At 40.0% G+C, this 17,592-nt stretch overlaps 1 protein-coding gene across 1 annotated transcript in view; it reads right to left on the bottom strand.

Annotated features, from left to right (window-relative positions):
* Positions 1 to 17,592, bottom strand: part of NAALADL2 (N-acetylated alpha-linked acidic dipeptidase like 2) — a 962,837-nt gene that overhangs the window by 423,558 nt on the left and 521,687 nt on the right. Inside the window, exon 8 of the mRNA XM_075004140.1 lies at positions 5,813 to 6,083. Coding sequence (XP_074860241.1) covers positions 5,813 to 6,083 — 271 coding nt within the window. The remainder of the gene's footprint in view (positions 1 to 5,812; positions 6,084 to 17,592) is intronic.

The raw sequence follows: 17,592 nt of genomic DNA, 5'->3' as shown, positions 1-17,592 counted from the left end.
ACCCTGTCTAGGAGTAAAATTTGTAACGCTGTGTTTGTAGAAGCTAATATGCATTAAAAAAGTTAAATGTGCAGCAAGCTCAGAGCTCCATGGAAGCCAGGTGGTTTGAAATCAGCACCTTCTGACACTCCCTGGGTGGCTCAAGATGATGTGCTGTGGGTGCAGAACCAGAGCAGCAGCACCCAAAGAGCAGCTCCATCAAACAAACAATGTGATTGCAGGTGGACATGCCCATGCTAGTTTTAGCCTGGCTAGCACAGGCAGACAATAATAGTGATGATGTGGAGGCACAAACTTCAGTGTGGCCTAGCAACCAGAGTAAGTACCCAGAGATATAAAGTGCATGTGCACTGGGGCAGCTAACCCATACTGACCTCTATGCCCCAACACATACTAGCATTCTGCTTTTACAGATGCTATAGAGCACATGAGTACTGTAGAATTAACTTCTAACACAGGGTGGCCAACCAGTAGGGATGAAGAGCCTAAATAGTTGTGGATAGAATGCAAAGAACCACATATTATATATTTATTTTTATATATCCATGTATCTATCTGTAGGTAAATGTATACATATATAAAAATACATATATATGTGTCAATGCCCTCCCCCCAGAGCCAGGTACCCCAAACCCCCCAATGTCACTCTATTCCTCTCCTTTCCCCCAGATCCAGACACCCACAGCCCTCCTCCACTCTAAACCGATCATCCTATCCTCCCCAGAGCCAGACATCCTCAGCCTCTGCCTCCTCCCCCTCCACTCTAACTGAGTGCCAACGACTTGCTGGAGACACCATCATCGCTGCTGTTCCTGCCATGCAATTCTTCCATGAAGTACTGGGGTGCGTTTGCAGAGTGGTGGAAAGAACTTCTGGCATGCAGCTCCAAGCAGGAGCTGCATTTAATTTCTTAAAGAGCTGCATGGGGCTCAAGGGCCATGGATTGACCATCCCTGTTTGAATACCTTTTCTTTGCCAATCAAAATGCATATTTAGGCCTGTCATAGCAAGTAGAAGCTCTGTGTGTGTGTGTGTGTGTGTGTGTGTGTGTGTGTGTGTGTGTGTGTGTGTGTGTGTGTGTGTGTGTGTGTGTGTGTGTGTGAACTTACAACCATCCTAGCTTTTACATGTTACCACCCCTTCACGGTGGCCATTTCTTCTAACAACGTCCCATTAAACTCTGGAGATCACAGACACGTCCCACCAGATTGCAGACAATTCCCATGACAAGAAGACATCTTTGTGCATCTCTATTGACATGATCTACAAAATTCAGCTTTGAAATACTGTTCTCTAATTGTACACACACATACCTCTCCTCATAGCAGTCAGAGCTCTCCCAAGTTGCTCCATTTAAACCCTCAACCATTCAATACAGCTATACTTAATACAGTAAACACAGTTTGAGTTCATTCAAAACTGTGGAACAAATAATGGCATTTTTTTTAGAATGTTTTCATGTGTGTTTATTATGGCATTCCACAACCAACCCCTTCACTAAATCATTCCTACTCAACAGAGCAGAGTTAAGGTTGTATTGCTCATTTGGTATTTATCTTAATTTTAAATTTTCATTATCTTCATTCTCCATACTCTACTTCTACATACTGGAAGGGCACAAGCACGGCTGGGCAACTTTAATTCTGCATTAGGAAAGTTTTTGGGAAATTAACAGAAAACTAAAAATTGTCTTTGCTTATGTTAAAATAACTCATCTCTCACCTGAGCATCTATCCAAGGTTCCTTAATAAGCCAGGGCATTAGGAGTCAGGTCCCACAAGCTTCATTATTATTATTATTAGCACAATCAAGATTTAATTCACCTGTGTTCAGAGAACCACCAAAACCTGTATGCACCACTTTTAACTCATAGTTACACTCTGCTTGGCTTAGGTGGTTTATTAGCCATGTGCTGGATAACTCAGAAAAGAAATAAATTTAACCCCAAGTGTGTAATTTAAATGTAGTATAATTTCCTCTGCCAATATAATCTTAAAAAATAGCAGTAATGTAGCACTTTATTCTGTGATAAATCATTTTGTTAGTCTTTAAAGTGCTACATTACTGCTGTTTTGTTTTGTTTTGTTAGAATACAGACTAACACAGTTACCTCTCTATTAATATAATCCATAGCTAGCCAGATTTCTTTCCCTATTTTCACGAAGCAGGGAAAGTGTTTACCTTGCTATTCAGTTGTGGTTGATACTTAACTTTAAATAAAAATATATTTAATGGGTGTTTTTGTTTCTGCATGATGACCTGGCTTATGCTAATTTATTTACATAACCTTGAATTTTTTTTTCCCCCACAGCTGGCGCAGCAGCTCTTTTCAGAACACTTCCACAACCTGCTTGTTGTTATGATGGGATAAACAGTGTCACCTTTCCAGTGCCCTGTGAATTACAGAGAAGTAGCAAGGCATGCCATCAATCATATTGGATTAAGACAGCTTTCAAAGTAGATTTCAGATATCACAAATGCTACTTAGGCTGTTAGGGAAACTACATATTGGACAGCTCATATAAAATGGCCATATGATGAATGGACATGACAGACCTTCAAAGAAAAGGGGCACTGGTAATCTACAAATAACCTTATCCAAACAAAAGACTGGCTACCACAATTTAAGAATTCTTTAACTGCTCTATCAACTCAAAGTTCAAGTATCATTGGTATCAGAACTAATCTTGAATTATGCACCTTAAATTTTATGTCGAGCTAGCCCCTGCTGAGACTTTGCATTAGATGTTGGAAAAAGAAAATATTCAATATTAAGGGAAGTTTGTAAAAAGTATCTTTTAGTAGGAAAAGAAAAACCTCATGATATTTCAATTATAGCCAAGCTGTGTGACATCCAAAGTAAAAGTAGTTGGCTGACTTACTTCATGTGACTATGTCTCCTCCCTACTGGCTTATCTTCATAACAAGGACAACCTGCTACTCACTGTTGAAGACACTTGCACACTTAGATCAAACTTTAGTGATTTATGATTCAGGCACGCCAAGTTCAGGTTTAGATCACTAATGACAAAAATGCCATCTAGATAAATATATATGTAATCATGGTTCATTACCAGAGATGGATTTATACTTTGTGTCCCATAAACACTTTTCTAAGACCACCTGGGTCCAGTCTTGTCTAAAATAACATGCATATAATCCAAAGATCATAACTTAAACTGCTGATCTTAAAACCCTTTTACAGATAAAGTTATTTTCCCTTGGGCTCAAGTGACAAGGGTGTAACTTTTCCTGCCGCAAGATTCAGGGTTCAATCACTGCTATGAAGTCTGTGTGTGTGTGTATTTTGAAATGTAACTTAGATTGGTGATGTGTCATTAGTAAAACAGATCTTTGATTTTGCAGACTTTCTCATTTTAGTCCCCAGAGAGGCTAGCTCTCTTTTAGCCTGCAGCAGATCAGTCCTTTATTGGTTAAAGGCAACTTTATACTTGTGGGAATACTTCTACAGACAATGCATGGAGTCCCAGAGGAATTAATAGACTAGGTAATTAAGCGATCTCTCCCCTGTCAATCATTCCCTGCTCTGAAAAACAAAAACTAGGGACACCATCTCTACCCATTCTGGCTATTAGCCATTAATGGACCTGTACTCCATGAATTTATCTAGCTTTTCTTTACAACCCTGGTCTTCACAATATCTTCTGGCAAGGAGTTTCCCAGGCTGACTGTATGGTGTGTGAAGAAATTCTTCCTATTGTTTGTTTTAAATCTGCTGCATATTGATTTAATTTGGTGACCCCTAGTTCTTGTGTTATGAGAACAAGTAAATAACTTTTCCTTATTTAAAATAAGCAGTCCTGTGGCACCTTAAAAAGACCAACAAATTTATCTATTAGGTAATAAGATTTCATGAGTAAGGCACACTTGTTCAGGGTCTTACCCATGAAAGCTCACTACCTAATAAATAAATCTGTTAGTCTTTAAGGTGCTTCAGGACTGTTTGTTTTCTGTGAGGCTACAGACTAACACAGCTTCCCCTCTGGGACTATTATTTACATTCATGACTGGTGTTGTGATAGTATAGACCTCTGTCATATTCCACCTTCGCCTCCTCTTTTCTAAGCTGTAGAGTCCCAGTCATTTTAAGCTGTCCTCATAAGGGGGAGATTCCAATCCCCTAATCATTTTTGTAGCTATGTTCTGAACTTTGTACAATCCCAGAGGAGGTAGAAGTAATGTGGACTTTGAGAATTCAGTACCGTCACACAGACAATACAAGAAAATTTTATGACTGTATTGTACTATTGATGCTCAATTCACTAAGGGTATGTCTATGTTACATTCCCCTTTCAAAAGTAGAATGCAAATGAGGGAGATTGAAAATTCAAATGGAGCACTGATTTACAAATCTCATGCTTCATTTGCATAATCTCACACAATTGTGTTTTCAGAAGAGACTTTTTTGAAACCAAAAACAGACGTGTAGATGGGGTTCCTTCAAAAATAAACCCCATTTTCGAAAGAACCCTATTTCCTGAAACAAAATAGGAAAAAGTGTTCTTTCTAAAACAGTTTAATTTTAAAGGAACCTCGTCTACATGGCAATTTTCACTTTAGGAAAAAGTCTCTTTCAAAAACACAATCGCATGCGATTATGAAAATGAAGCATGCGATTGGTAAATCAGCACTTCATTTGCATTTTCAATCTCCCTCATTTGCATTCCCCTTTCAAACGGGGAATGTAGTGTAGACGTAGCCTAAGTGCATATTGCCACAACAACTAGACACCTGCAGCTGACCTATGCCGGTCAACTTGTGTTCACAGGGACTGACCCAGCAAGGTGGAAGGGATCTACATTTCTGGGTCCAGCTAAATTCCCTAAGTCTAAACAGCAATTAAATAGCCCATCAGCCCAAGTCCCAGTCAAGTGGCAGAGGCTCTCTTCTTCTTTGTTGTGTAGACATTACTTAATGTACTATAATGCTCATAGTGATGGACAATGTTCAGACAGCATAAATATGTGGTGAGGTGTGGGGAGGGAATCCCTAAAATCTCAATTTCCTACCCACATCCTTTTGGTCTATTAATATTTTAATAATGAAAAGAAAAACATATTTTTGAAGTATGGGGAGCTAACATAAGGTAAGAGTGTCTGCTTCACTGTGTGTGACATGTCACATAGTGGAGAGAAGAAAAGTGACACTAATATCAACACTGAAGTTTCCATTGTGTTTGCCTTCTTCAGCGCATTTTACAAATGTTTATTCAGCCTCACAACATCCCTGTTGACCAGTTGAGTAAAAAAATTATTATCCATATGTGGAAACTGAGGCAGGGCTGCTAAATGACTTGCCCCAGGCTAGAGGGAGGAAATGTGTCAGATGGAGGATTATAAATCAGGAGTGCCCAGCATTTAATCCTAGCCTCAAACCAGATCTCAGTTCATCTTCCTTTCTCTGTGTGCCTCCCTCAAGTGGTAGTTAGCATGGCTTGTTCAGCCCTTTCTTCATACAACCAAAGGGAGAAGACAAAATTCTAGACAAAGCTCTCACAGACTACAGTATCCAGCTAAATTCCGACAGTGTAAGTGTCCATCATCTGAGAGACAGATGACTTTAATTGTAAAAAACAAAAAACAAAAAAACACCACAGTACCAGATGATTTCAAGTTCATTTCAAGGTCTCAGCTGACACATGGACCACATCTTATTTACTTAAATCTGTTTGCTCATCTCTAGTCTGATGTTTTCACTGTCATTTCCATGACTTGCCAGTTAAAAATGATAGAGGGAAGCTGTTTTCTAATTCTATTTCACTGCAAATGACAAAGACAAATGATCATATTACCTCAAGAGTTCCTTTGGCAGAGTAAGCAGCATATGAGTACAGAAGGTCTTGGCTGTTAAGCTTTTTGGTCTCCTTGTAACACGTCTGTCCACTAGGATAAAAGCATTGACCACTATTTTTCAAAGTTACTGTATTTGAAGAAGAGCCTGGGAGGTCAAGCAAGACAGAGTAATTTACTAGCTGAACATCTTCAAGGCCACTAGAAGTCCACTGAGCCTGAAGTTTCACTGCAGTATCTGTATCTTCTTTCCTAGGCAGCTGTATCAAATCTCTGGAGGTAGAATAAATAAATAAATAAATAAATAAATAAATAAAACAGGAATAGTACTTTTTTTCCAAAACACATTCATCTTGTATAGCTATAGCAATTCACAATTTCATTACAGTGAGGCAAAGAATTCATGATAGATTACTATACAATACAACAAAGCACCTTTCACTCTCTTTTGCATGTAATTCCTCATCAGTCGTCAGAAAAACAAAACTCTTTGTGGAGAATAAAACTATAGTCTTTTAAGAAAAAAAAATCCAAATGGAATTCCAAAAAATCCCACAGATGTGATTTCAAATCACTGTATAATTTGTGAAATAATCACATGCAATTTGCATTACCATGCTGGAGTACCCATATTTTAAATCTCTGGGTGCTCGCTTTCATTCCTATACCTAGTCTGGCTATAGAAGTATTAACCTCAAACCTGATCACCTCCAAACAATATAATTTGATGTTTAACATGTATAAAATAGCTTTCCTTTATAGCTTTAAAAGGGGTTAGACACAGTAATTCCACCTCACAAATCCTTATAAATTAGGTACATTTAACAGATGGACAAACTGAGTCAAAAAAGGGCAAATAACTTATCTGTTATAGTGGTACATAATTAAGAGGACAGGTCATTGACACAGAGTGATTTGGATACGAGCCTATCTATGAGGGACTAGGATGGTGTCTCTAGCCCTTGTTTGCCAGAAGATGGGAATGGGTGACAAGCAATGGATCACTCTATGACTACCTATTTTCCTCATTCCCTCTGAAGCATCTGGCATTGGCCACTGTTGGAAAACAGGATGCTAAGCTACATGGACTTATGGTCTGACTCAGTATGGCCAGTCTTTTGGCTAAATCAGGCCTAGCTTTACAACTGAAATCAGTGGACCTTCAGTGGGCTTTGCAACAGGAAAATGTAATAGGAAGAGTACTTACACCTCTCTTCTTAGCAATACTACCTTATAATATCACTCCATTAGTTGAGGAATATTTACTGCACATTCAAGCTACATCTACATTACCCCCCTCCTTTCAGAAGGGGCATGTTATTCAGGCAGTTTTGAAGATGCTAATGAGGTGCTGACATGAATATGCAGCACCTCACAGCACCTTATTAGCATAATGGTGGTCACATGCAATTCGAAAGTGCTGCTTTCAGAATGCATGGTGCCCATGTAGATGGGGCCCTTTAGAAAGGACCCCCAGACTTTGAAAGCCCCTTCTTCCTATTTGGTTTCAGCATATATTACTGATTCCACGTGCAGATCAAAAATTTTGCAAAACCCTTACTGTAAGAGACAAGTTATATTACATCTGAATGTAATCTGTACAATAGTCAGCATTAATGCTGTACAGAGTTCAACTTCTTTACAAGAACACTGAGCTTATGTTAAAGACTTCAGAGATCCAGTCAGGAGGAACAATTGCCAAAGGTCACTCTTCAGATTTAATCTTCTTAATTTATCTAAAATAAGTCTTCAAGCAGACTGAACAAAATGGACAAGTTAATCCAATCAGTAGTACATTACAAGTCTCCAATTTCATCTGCTATGCCCTCTAATGCAATGACAAACTTGGACAGTACAGAAACATACAAAGTCATTTGATTAACACAGTCACTACTTCCAAATCCACATTTTCCCCAGGTGTTAGAAACTGTAGTAGAATAAATAATTGGAAGAAACCCATCCCATACAAATAAGGTTATGACAAATTTCAACAGCCAGCATTTGTTTGCCATAAAAGGCAGCTTAATTTTGTTTAAAGGGACACAATTATCAAATTGTTCCCTCCATAATAACTAAAGATGTTTTTACTCTATAAGTAAATGAAGCATGCCTTTGAAACTTTTTGACAACATACTTGACTGAATTAAAGAAAGGAACACACTATTTACTTCACAAAATTTCTTACAGTGTATTAAAATCAATCGGCAGGTCATGGCAAAAGTATTAAAACAACTCATCAGATATCAGGTGTCTTTGGTAAGTTTCATGGAGAACAAAAATTACAGTTTTTGGTAGTTTAATTAGAAAGACTGAGCCACACTTCTCCCTGATGCAAATCCACTAATTTAATTGATTTGCATCAGGGCTTAATTTGGTCCATGAGTGTTTGTGACAGTCTGGCTAGATAGCAAAAACAATGCCACAGTCTTTCCAACAATACTTCAAATTCAGGAACCCAGAAAGTACAAGCAGCATTTTTTATCCCCCTTACCAGTTAATGAGGAAAAAAAAAACATTAAATCTCACACATTGTAGAGTCATCTTCTGCATCCTACTGAAGTGCATTAATTTACTTAAAAAACAGATTATCAAGACTGGTAACAAGATAGCATGTGTGAGCTGTAAAAAGAATCATCATGCAACTGCTGTGGAGAATGGTCTGAGCATCTAAAGCTTTAATACTACATTACAGCAATTTTCGTTTCCATTACTGCCTTAATAATAAAAATGCCCTCTGAAGGGGAGTGGAAGGGGCAAAGGGTACCAGTGATTCAAGGAGGCCTGGGGCCCCCAACTGCTAACACTACTACTGTAACAATGGCTGGCGCTGTGGGCCCTTTATATTGCTACTGGACTGCTGCTCTGCACTTGGCTTTGAGGATGGGGAAGTGGAGCCAGCCCCCCACACCCACACCTTACGTGGGAGCCGCAGAAGCTATTGACTCCACTAATAACAAGCCAGATTTGGATACCCTCATTTACTTCCTAATGCGCAATACTCTATTCAGGAAGTTGATCCATGCAAATTAATAGTGATACTGTCAAGTAAGGTAGTACACTAGGGACCACATCTTCAGCTATTTTAAATGCTTAGCTCTGCTGAAGTCAGTGGTCTTTCATTGGCAAATGATTTTTATGTGCATAAGGGCACAAGAACAATCATCACAACAACAGGAAGAATAACAGATTGACTTTATCTGAAGCTTTAGAAAAGCTTTTGATAAATTAAACCTTAGAATGCCCACAGAGACAGAAAATGCCTAGTCTTCCTCAAACCCCAAGTAAAAGAAAGTCATCAGTGTGTGACTATGGGGGTCCCACTGGAATACAGGTGGCAGAACAGGTAAGAACCATAGAACACCAGAACTGGAAAAGACCTTGAGAGGTCTTGAAGTCCAGTCTCCTGCCATTAAGGCAGGACCAAGCACGCTCGAGAGCAGGGGTCAGCAACCAAAAAAGCAAGAAGAGCCATTTTTTCCCCAATTTGGTAAAAGAACTCAATAATTCAAGAGCTGCAATGTATGTGAATATGAGATGGTCCTTAATAAATAATGCTAAACCACATTTTTGTAACCCCTATTTAAGAATAGCACACACAGCAATGATTTGTAATATTTCTAAATAAAGCTGCTATGCAACAAAACACATTTCAAAACAGCATTTAACAATTACACAATAGGCCATCTACACACATAAAGCCTAGTTTGAAATAGAGCCATTGGATATGCTATGGCTTATTTAGAAATAGGCTCTATTCCCTGCCTTAATTGCACCTATTTTGAAATAGCTATTTCAAAATAGGTTCTAGTCCTCATAGAATAAGGTTTACCAATTTCTAAATAAGTCAACCACTATTTCAAAATTACTTCAGAATAGTGTTGTGTTATGTAGCTGTTATTTCAAAATAACTTTGCTCTGTAGACCTACCCTGGGATCAGTCACAACAGTTCAAAACAATGGGACACTTGGTTGCATTTGTCCTAGAAATAGAACACAGCTATATCTCTCTGGCGACAATGAGGACAAAACAGTAATAAAAAAGGCTAACTATCAACATAGCCACAGGATTTTATCATCGTAATGTTTAACCCTTCCCTTGTTTTGGTTTAGGACCCTTAACTGTGCTCCCAGAAGGAAAACTTTTTGCAATTTGCAGGCACAATTGTTCTAGTAGAAAACAGGCATTGATGGTTTGATACTTGAATTTCAGGAATAAACTCATTAGGCCAGAGAAAGTGCCTTTACTTGTGCCTGTGAAGCACCTGGCAAATTTTTGGGTGCTTCAGTTGCACCTTGGCTGCAGTGTGTATTGCCACCTATTGCATAATCAAATTTAGGAAACCAGCTAAACTGAAACACTGAGACTGTCAATAGGAACAAGGAAATCTGAGACTGATGCTGCTAAATCTGCACTCCTTGATCGGCTGTGCACTGGAACCAGTACTGGTCATTCCGTGCTGTGTGGATTGACTCAGAACACTTTTAATCACAGTTTACATTAACATGCAGGAACCCTTGATTTAAATTGATTTACTTTGCTAATAACTGTAATATTTAATTGCTTTCCCAAAGAATGGTTTACTCTCACTGGTTGGTATGACAACCAAATTTTTATTTGCAGGTTTATTTTCAATCTAAAATCAGTGCTACTTCTTGCTGAGCAGCAGGGTACAATATATTATGATACATTTATTTAAACAAAAGTATGAAGTATAATATACACTTATGAAGATTATTAACTTTTCTCTTTTATGTAGGAAAGTGGGGAACAAGGCTGCATTTCTTATCTACTAGAGGATGGTTTTTATTTGGGATTTCTGTCCAACTGCATTCAGATGAAAACTGGAATTCAGTTAGACTTGGAAAAGAACAAATGGGTGCAAACTAGCCATGAATATATTTAGGCTGGAAATTAAAAGAAGGTTTCCAATATAAGAGGAGGAGAAAAAAAATCTGGAATCACCTTCTATCGGCAATGAAGAGGAAGTAGAAAACACAATCTAAAGAGTTGTAAAATGGAGATTGATAAATGTTTGAATGCGATTATGACTGTGTCATTTGTGATAGCAGTGGACTGGACTTGATGATGCATACAGTTCCTTCCAGATCTCTCTTCCCATCTTAAATTCTTAGTTCCCTCCCAGACACCATCTGAAGTCTTAATGGAAATAATTGGTTTTACAGCCTGAGGGTGAGGACAGAATTGGGCCCAAACCTTTAATAGCAAGCTACTAACCAAGACTAAGAGGACACTGTTTCATTACTGCCAAGATGCAAATTCTAACTGGTTTCCCTACTTTGAAATGATGAAAAGATCAAGAAAACCTTGACAAAGATGTTCTTGTGCTTCTTCTGGAACGCATCAGACAGTTTTTACTCCCTGACCTGAAGAATGGTCCCAAGACTAACTGTAAAATATTTCAGGCCACATTTCTAACGTAAGATTTAGACATGCTTACCAGCATTGCTTAAGGCTGTAAGTGCTAAAGATGACAAATTAGTTTGTAAGACGATGAGCTACACAGGCAGCACTCACAATGTTGGACTTTCCATCCCAAAACAGCAGAGCAACTGCACCAAAAGACAAAGCTGTACCACATGCATATAAAAAAGAATGAATATATATGCAACATAAGATTTTCATTTTAAAACTAATGACCATGGACAAAGCCAGGGTGGAGCAGCAAAGCAAGGAGCTCTTTGCTCTAGCAGTTGCTCATTCTCTACTGCTTCCTAAATAAGATAACTCATCATGCTATATAAAAAAAGCCAAATGTGCATTGCTGGTGACACGTCAGAGCACTTTGGAAATACATATGGTGATTGCTAAAAGGCCTGACATATTACCCTCTACATCAGAAGTTAAAGTTGGAATAATTCCCTCATTAACGCCACACTGACATTGTCTAATGGATGTAATAAATATAATAGCTAAGATATAAAGTCTTTTATCAGAAGTTTCTATTTAATGTGGTTGCAAACAATAAGGATCTTAATAAAAGAATGATAGAATTTTTACAGTTTTAATCTCAAAACTGTAGACAGATTTTTTGCCTTCATGTGCAAAATAAACCTTGGGATGGACACTTGCAGAGAAAATCTTGGGATGGGGACTTGCAGAGAAAATATCTCCACGGATTTCCGAAAGGATCCACTATCTCACTGGGAGGGGTGGCTTGTCCTAGAACTGATTGAAGAACCCATTTTAAAAACATACAACTGCCAAAGCTGTTTTAGTTTCACAGGGTATAGACATTGACCTAATTTTTGGTTATTTTTATTCCAAAGCAGGTTGTGAAATTTAATCAAAAAATGATTTTGCCATCTAAACAGTGATAAAAATGTTCATGAAAGAGTGCTCAGCAATTTTTTTGCTTCTTGAAAACCCACTAGCCACACATTTCAAACACTCTTCGATAACAATGAGATTCAGAGTGATTTTGATAAGACTTTCAATAATATCACATTTTTTAAAAAGGCAGTGGGGGCACAACTGTGGTACAGAAAAACTATGCTCCAGTCATGATGATCTGACCTAGTGTGTCCCCAGCACAAAAGAAAGCGGCTTCCAGACCTGACAGATCACAGCACACTCATGGGATGCCAGAGCCATTTTTTCCAAGACTCTTTACCAAAGCAACAGTGCAGCCGCAACATTTTTCTCCTCCCACTCCCTCATAGGAATGCAATTATGCTACCAGGGCAATCACTCTCAGCTGCAGGAGACGACGACGATGACAACAACAAAAAACACTTTACCTGTATTAATTTCACAGGCTTCCATAATTTTTACATAAGGCCATGAATTGAGATGTATGTCCTTGGAAGGCTGTTAGGTGTCTCTCCATGCAGACATACTTTTTTCCCCACATCTTTTCCTTCTGGTTCTTGTGGCCTCTGCACAGACATTCTACAGTAGCAATTTCTAGTATGGAATTGAGTTCCAAGACAGCTTAAGAACACTAACCAAAGTCATCTACTCTTGCCAGAAAACCCCTGGGAGAACACCTACATATCCAGAGCAAGCTGGGGGGCGGGGAGGGGGCAGAGGGAGAAGGGAGGCTGGCTGGCCAGTGGCTGGGGCCCAAGGTGGCATGCTGAGATCAGGTACTGGCCAGGGATGCAGGATGTTATGTTCAACTGGAGAGTCACAGGGCACAAGGCAACCACCTTGCTTGCCTTGACTTAAGGCTCGACATTTCATTTCATCTCCTCCACAAAGCAAATGTTTTTCATTAAAATTAAGGGAGAAGTGACAAAGAAAATATATTTGAAGGGTTATTTTTAAATAGCTAGAAGTGCCACAATATTTAAAGCACAAGATAAATGAGTGAATTTAGAGATAGAAGTAGAAAATAATCAGAATTCAGTGGTTCTATGTAGAATATATCTGCATTTTGTATGAAACTTAGTTGTTTACCAATATACAGAGGGGTGAAATTAATTCAGTGCTCAGTAACCTTTTTCACCTCATGGCACACTTCAGCATTTGTTTAAATTTTATGGCACTGCCAATATATATACAACCCAATCCCATCCTCCTCCCCAAGAGTCAGACTCCTTCAGCTCCCTGCTCTAATCCAATCCTCCTCCTTTCCTCTAGAAAAAGATGCCTCCCCCCACCACCCCCACTCAATGCTGGCCACTCACCAGAGTTGCCGCCACTGCCACCGCTGTAACCGCACATTTCTCCCACCAAACGGTAGGGTGCGTGCACAGAGCAGCGGACAGCACTCCCTGCACATGGCTCTGAAGCACACCAGGCACCTCTTTGTGGCCTACCAGTGTGCCACAAAACACCAGTTGCAGAGCACTGAATTAACTGTGTGAACCCAAAGACCCTTGTCCTGCCCCACCCCTCTTCCAAGGCCACACCCCACCCTGTCCCTTTTTCAAAGCCCTGGCCCCACTCACTCCTTCCCACCCACGTCCATTGTGCATTTGCACTCACCCTAACTCACTTTCACAGGTTGGAGCAGGAAACTGGGGTGCAGGATGGGGTGTGGGCTCTGGGCAGGAGTTTGGGTGTGGGGTGTAGGTTCCTGGAGGTGCAAGGGGGAGGGCTCATGCTCTCTAAGGGAGCTTGGCTACAGGAAGGGGGAGGTAATGGGCTCTGGGTGGGATTTTGGGTGTGGTTTACAGGCTGGGGAAGGGGATTTTGCAGTTCAGCGGGCAATGGAGTCAGTTACCTCGGGCAGTTTAGCTCCCAAAAGTGCATTCATCCGGCAGTGGCTTCTCCTAGGTGGGTGTGCAGGCAGAGGGAGGGCATTCACTGCTGACCACAGGTCTCACCCCCATAGCTCCCACTGGCTGCAGTTCCCAGGCAATGGGAGCTGCAGACCCAACGTTCTGGGTGGAAACCTAGGATCTGCAGTGATCGTACTGGCCACTTTCAGAAGCCCCCACTGCCATGTTGGACTGTTAACACCCAAAAATCTCTCAGTTTGGCTAAGGTAGCTTCTGGGACATAAGAATGTGATGCTGAGAGACTACTGGCAAAAGCTTGAGGTTGGCAACTCTATATATATACAGCAACGAAGGGTCCTGTGGCACCTTATAGACTAACAGAAAAGTTTAGAGCATGAGCTTTCGTGAGTTAACTCACTTCTTAACTCACGAAAGCTCATGCTCTAAACTTTTCTGTTAGTGTATAAGGTGCCACAGGACCCTTCGTTGCTGCTACAGATCCAGACTAACACGGCTACCCCTCTGATACTATATATGTACAGTAACTGTGCTTTATTACTGACAAGATGACGATGATACCTGAGTCTATTTCTCTGTGACATCAGAACAAGGTCTGACAATAACTGATCTAAACATGTGTCTGGAGGTGGTGATGGACTGGGTTGAAGTCTAATAAACCGAAGTTGAATCCAGATGAGACTGAGATCCTGTGGATCAGAAGACCATGTGTTCAGGAATGTGGTACGGTACTTGTTTTAGACAGGGTTACTCTTCCCCTGAAAGAACAGGCACGCAACCTGAGTGTCCTTTTGGGCCTTTTTATAACATGTGAAAATCAAATTCCTTCAGTGGTTAGGAGTGCTTTTAAGAAGAATTGTCTGATCCACCAGCTGCAACCCTTTCTGAACAAGCATGACTTGGTCACAGTGATCCATGCTCGTTACATCTTGACTGGATTATTGTAATGCACTTTATATGGGACTGCCTTTAAAGAGTTTTTAGAAACTTCAGTTGGTCCAGAATGCAACTGCCTGAGTTTTAACTAACACTCATTATACAGAACACGTTTTGCCAGTGCTCTGACAGCTGCACTGGCTTCCAGTATGTTTCTGGGCACAATTTACGGTCTTATTTGCAACTTATAAAGCCCTAAATGGGTTGGGTTCACTGTACCCTAAAGGGCCATCTTTTCTCATATGAACCCTCCCAGGGACTGAGGTCAGCTGGGGAGGCTCTGCTCACTGTTCCCCCACTTAGGGTGATAAGATTAACATCAACACAGAGCAAGGCCTTCTCAGCCTTCCCTCCCAGGCTGAGGAATTCTCTTCCCTGGGATATTTGCATGGTGCCAACATGAGTATTGCTTAAACACCAGGCTAAAGCCGCGTGTGTGTGTATGTTCCTTCTTCTGAGATGTTTCAGTAGTTTTATGTCCCTCTGGGGTTTTGTAATTTTAAACCTTTTAATATATGTGGGTATTTTTTTAAAAAATGTTGTAGGCTGCCTCAAATGTTTTAAATAGACAAGTGGGGTAAAAATATTAAACTAAATAAATAAATAAGATGCTCCTGAGACAAACAGCAGTGTGTCAAATGTGTTTGCCTCAGTTCCTCCTTAAGACACACCACATATAGTCCTTCAAGGCTTTCCAGGTATGAACAGCAATTTCAGGATTAAATTATTACAAATGTCCTGCACATATAAATCGTAAAATCGCAGAGCCACAGTCCAAAATTCTCCAACATATTCTATACAGTACATGTAACACAGAACAACTCTCGAGTGCCTTCATGAATGCCAGCTCTCAGGATGAGCTCTGGAATCCCTCATCATCCGTTACCCTGGTCTTCACCTTTCATTGGTCCTCTGACTTCAGGTCTCTGGCTCAGAATAAGCATTCACCTCCCTCTGTTGCTCTTGGACTTCAGCCCCCATCTACCTTCTTTGGTGATGATTTGCTGATGCAGGAAGGTCAAAAAGTTCTCTCTTCTACTGGCTTCCTGATAATTCCTGCCATTTCCAGAAAGAGCATGTGGAGAGCTCTCTGTTCCCTTTAGCATTCTCCAGAGGCTCCCCCCTAGGTCCCACCTGCCTTTTTCCTCACTGATTCAAATAGTTTCCCCCTTTTACAGATTGATTTTGTGCTCTAAGTCTTACCAGGTCTCTCTCCTTTACAGGACTCAGGTGTCCTCTTTTAAGCCCTGCTGGTGAGTCGCAGGTGACATCAGCCCTGCTCTTTCTTAAAGGAGCAGTGTCACTTTGTGACTGCTAAATTCTGCTATCCTGAAAATGAGGCTTTTTATTGTTTTGAGCTCCCAGTCCCAAAAGGTTCCCATGAAAGATTTCTTTCTCTCTCTCTCTCTATCACACACACACACACACACACACAGTTGTACTTGCACAAAATCAATTTTCTCAATGCAGACAGAAACAAACCTCATGCATCAAAAGTTAAAATCTGAGTATGATTCCTGCAGTCCATCTGATTAAAATTATTACCATTAAATACTGTAATATAATCAAGAGTAAAAACATTTTGAAAGACTTTTCTACAACTCACATAATAATTTAGAAACTCAGATACATGATCAAAATAACCTAGGAACAAGTAAGCAGAACAGACAGCCATCATATTATTTATAAGTCTGTTTTTCTTTCTGCTTCCTCATTAGAGCAGGGTGTGTGGGGAAGGGTGGGTTTAGATTTGTGGGTGTGATGTGGACTAACACTAATTGCCCACTTCACTATAAACACCAAACTACTATTTTATGATGACCTTTGATCTTCTGGTCTGAGACTAGAACAAGGTAACGCTGCAGATCCCTGTTATGAATTCTTCTATTTTGTCCCCACTAATTGTGTACATTTGTTTTCAATTTTGTGTTTAAAATGTGTCAATGCACATGGTGCTGTACCTCAGTATTGCTTTAATCTATATTTTGTACAGGGAAGATGGCACATGCTTTAGCACTGGCACATGTTAATTTTGTGATGGCTGTGGGCTACAAGAGATTATTGGAATTTAGCATGAGATATGTTAATGCCACTGAAAACTCCTACCTTGCAGAACATATAATGGTGACTTGCATGAACAGATTTAGCTAATGCTTCCTAAACCGTAAACAAAGCAATGCCTGCTGATAGTGCTAGACACAATTGCAAAACCACAATTAAATATTATTTTCAGATACTCAGTATGGTGCAGCAATTAAAAATGTTGAAGATTATTCTGAGATGTCTGTTTCTGCTATGCACCATCTTTTTGGGCAATGCTGTTCTACCTGCATGCCAATCCCAACAACTGGTATTAGCCAAGAGTAACTTTCCTGCCAGAGACCAGCAAGTGCCATCTCAGAAGTGTAGAACACACTCCACAATGCATCCCTTGCAACCCAGTTCTGATAAACATGGCTGATGGAACAATTAATGCAGAGCTCATGACAGTGACAAATGTATGGCATGTCCCAATAGAAGGGAAAGTTGGAAATATATATTCCACTCGATCATCACATATTATAAGAGCATTTGCAAATCTCGGTTTGTGTTTCTGCTGTCTGAGACTATGCCTACACTAGCCCCAGAACTTTGAAAGGGG

Source organism: Carettochelys insculpta, chromosome 10 (genome assembly GCF_033958435.1).
Source record: "Carettochelys insculpta isolate YL-2023 chromosome 10, ASM3395843v1, whole genome shotgun sequence".
Lineage (NCBI taxonomy): Eukaryota > Metazoa > Chordata > Testudines > Carettochelyidae > Carettochelys > Carettochelys insculpta.
This window is presented reverse-complemented; position numbering and strand designations above follow the sequence as displayed.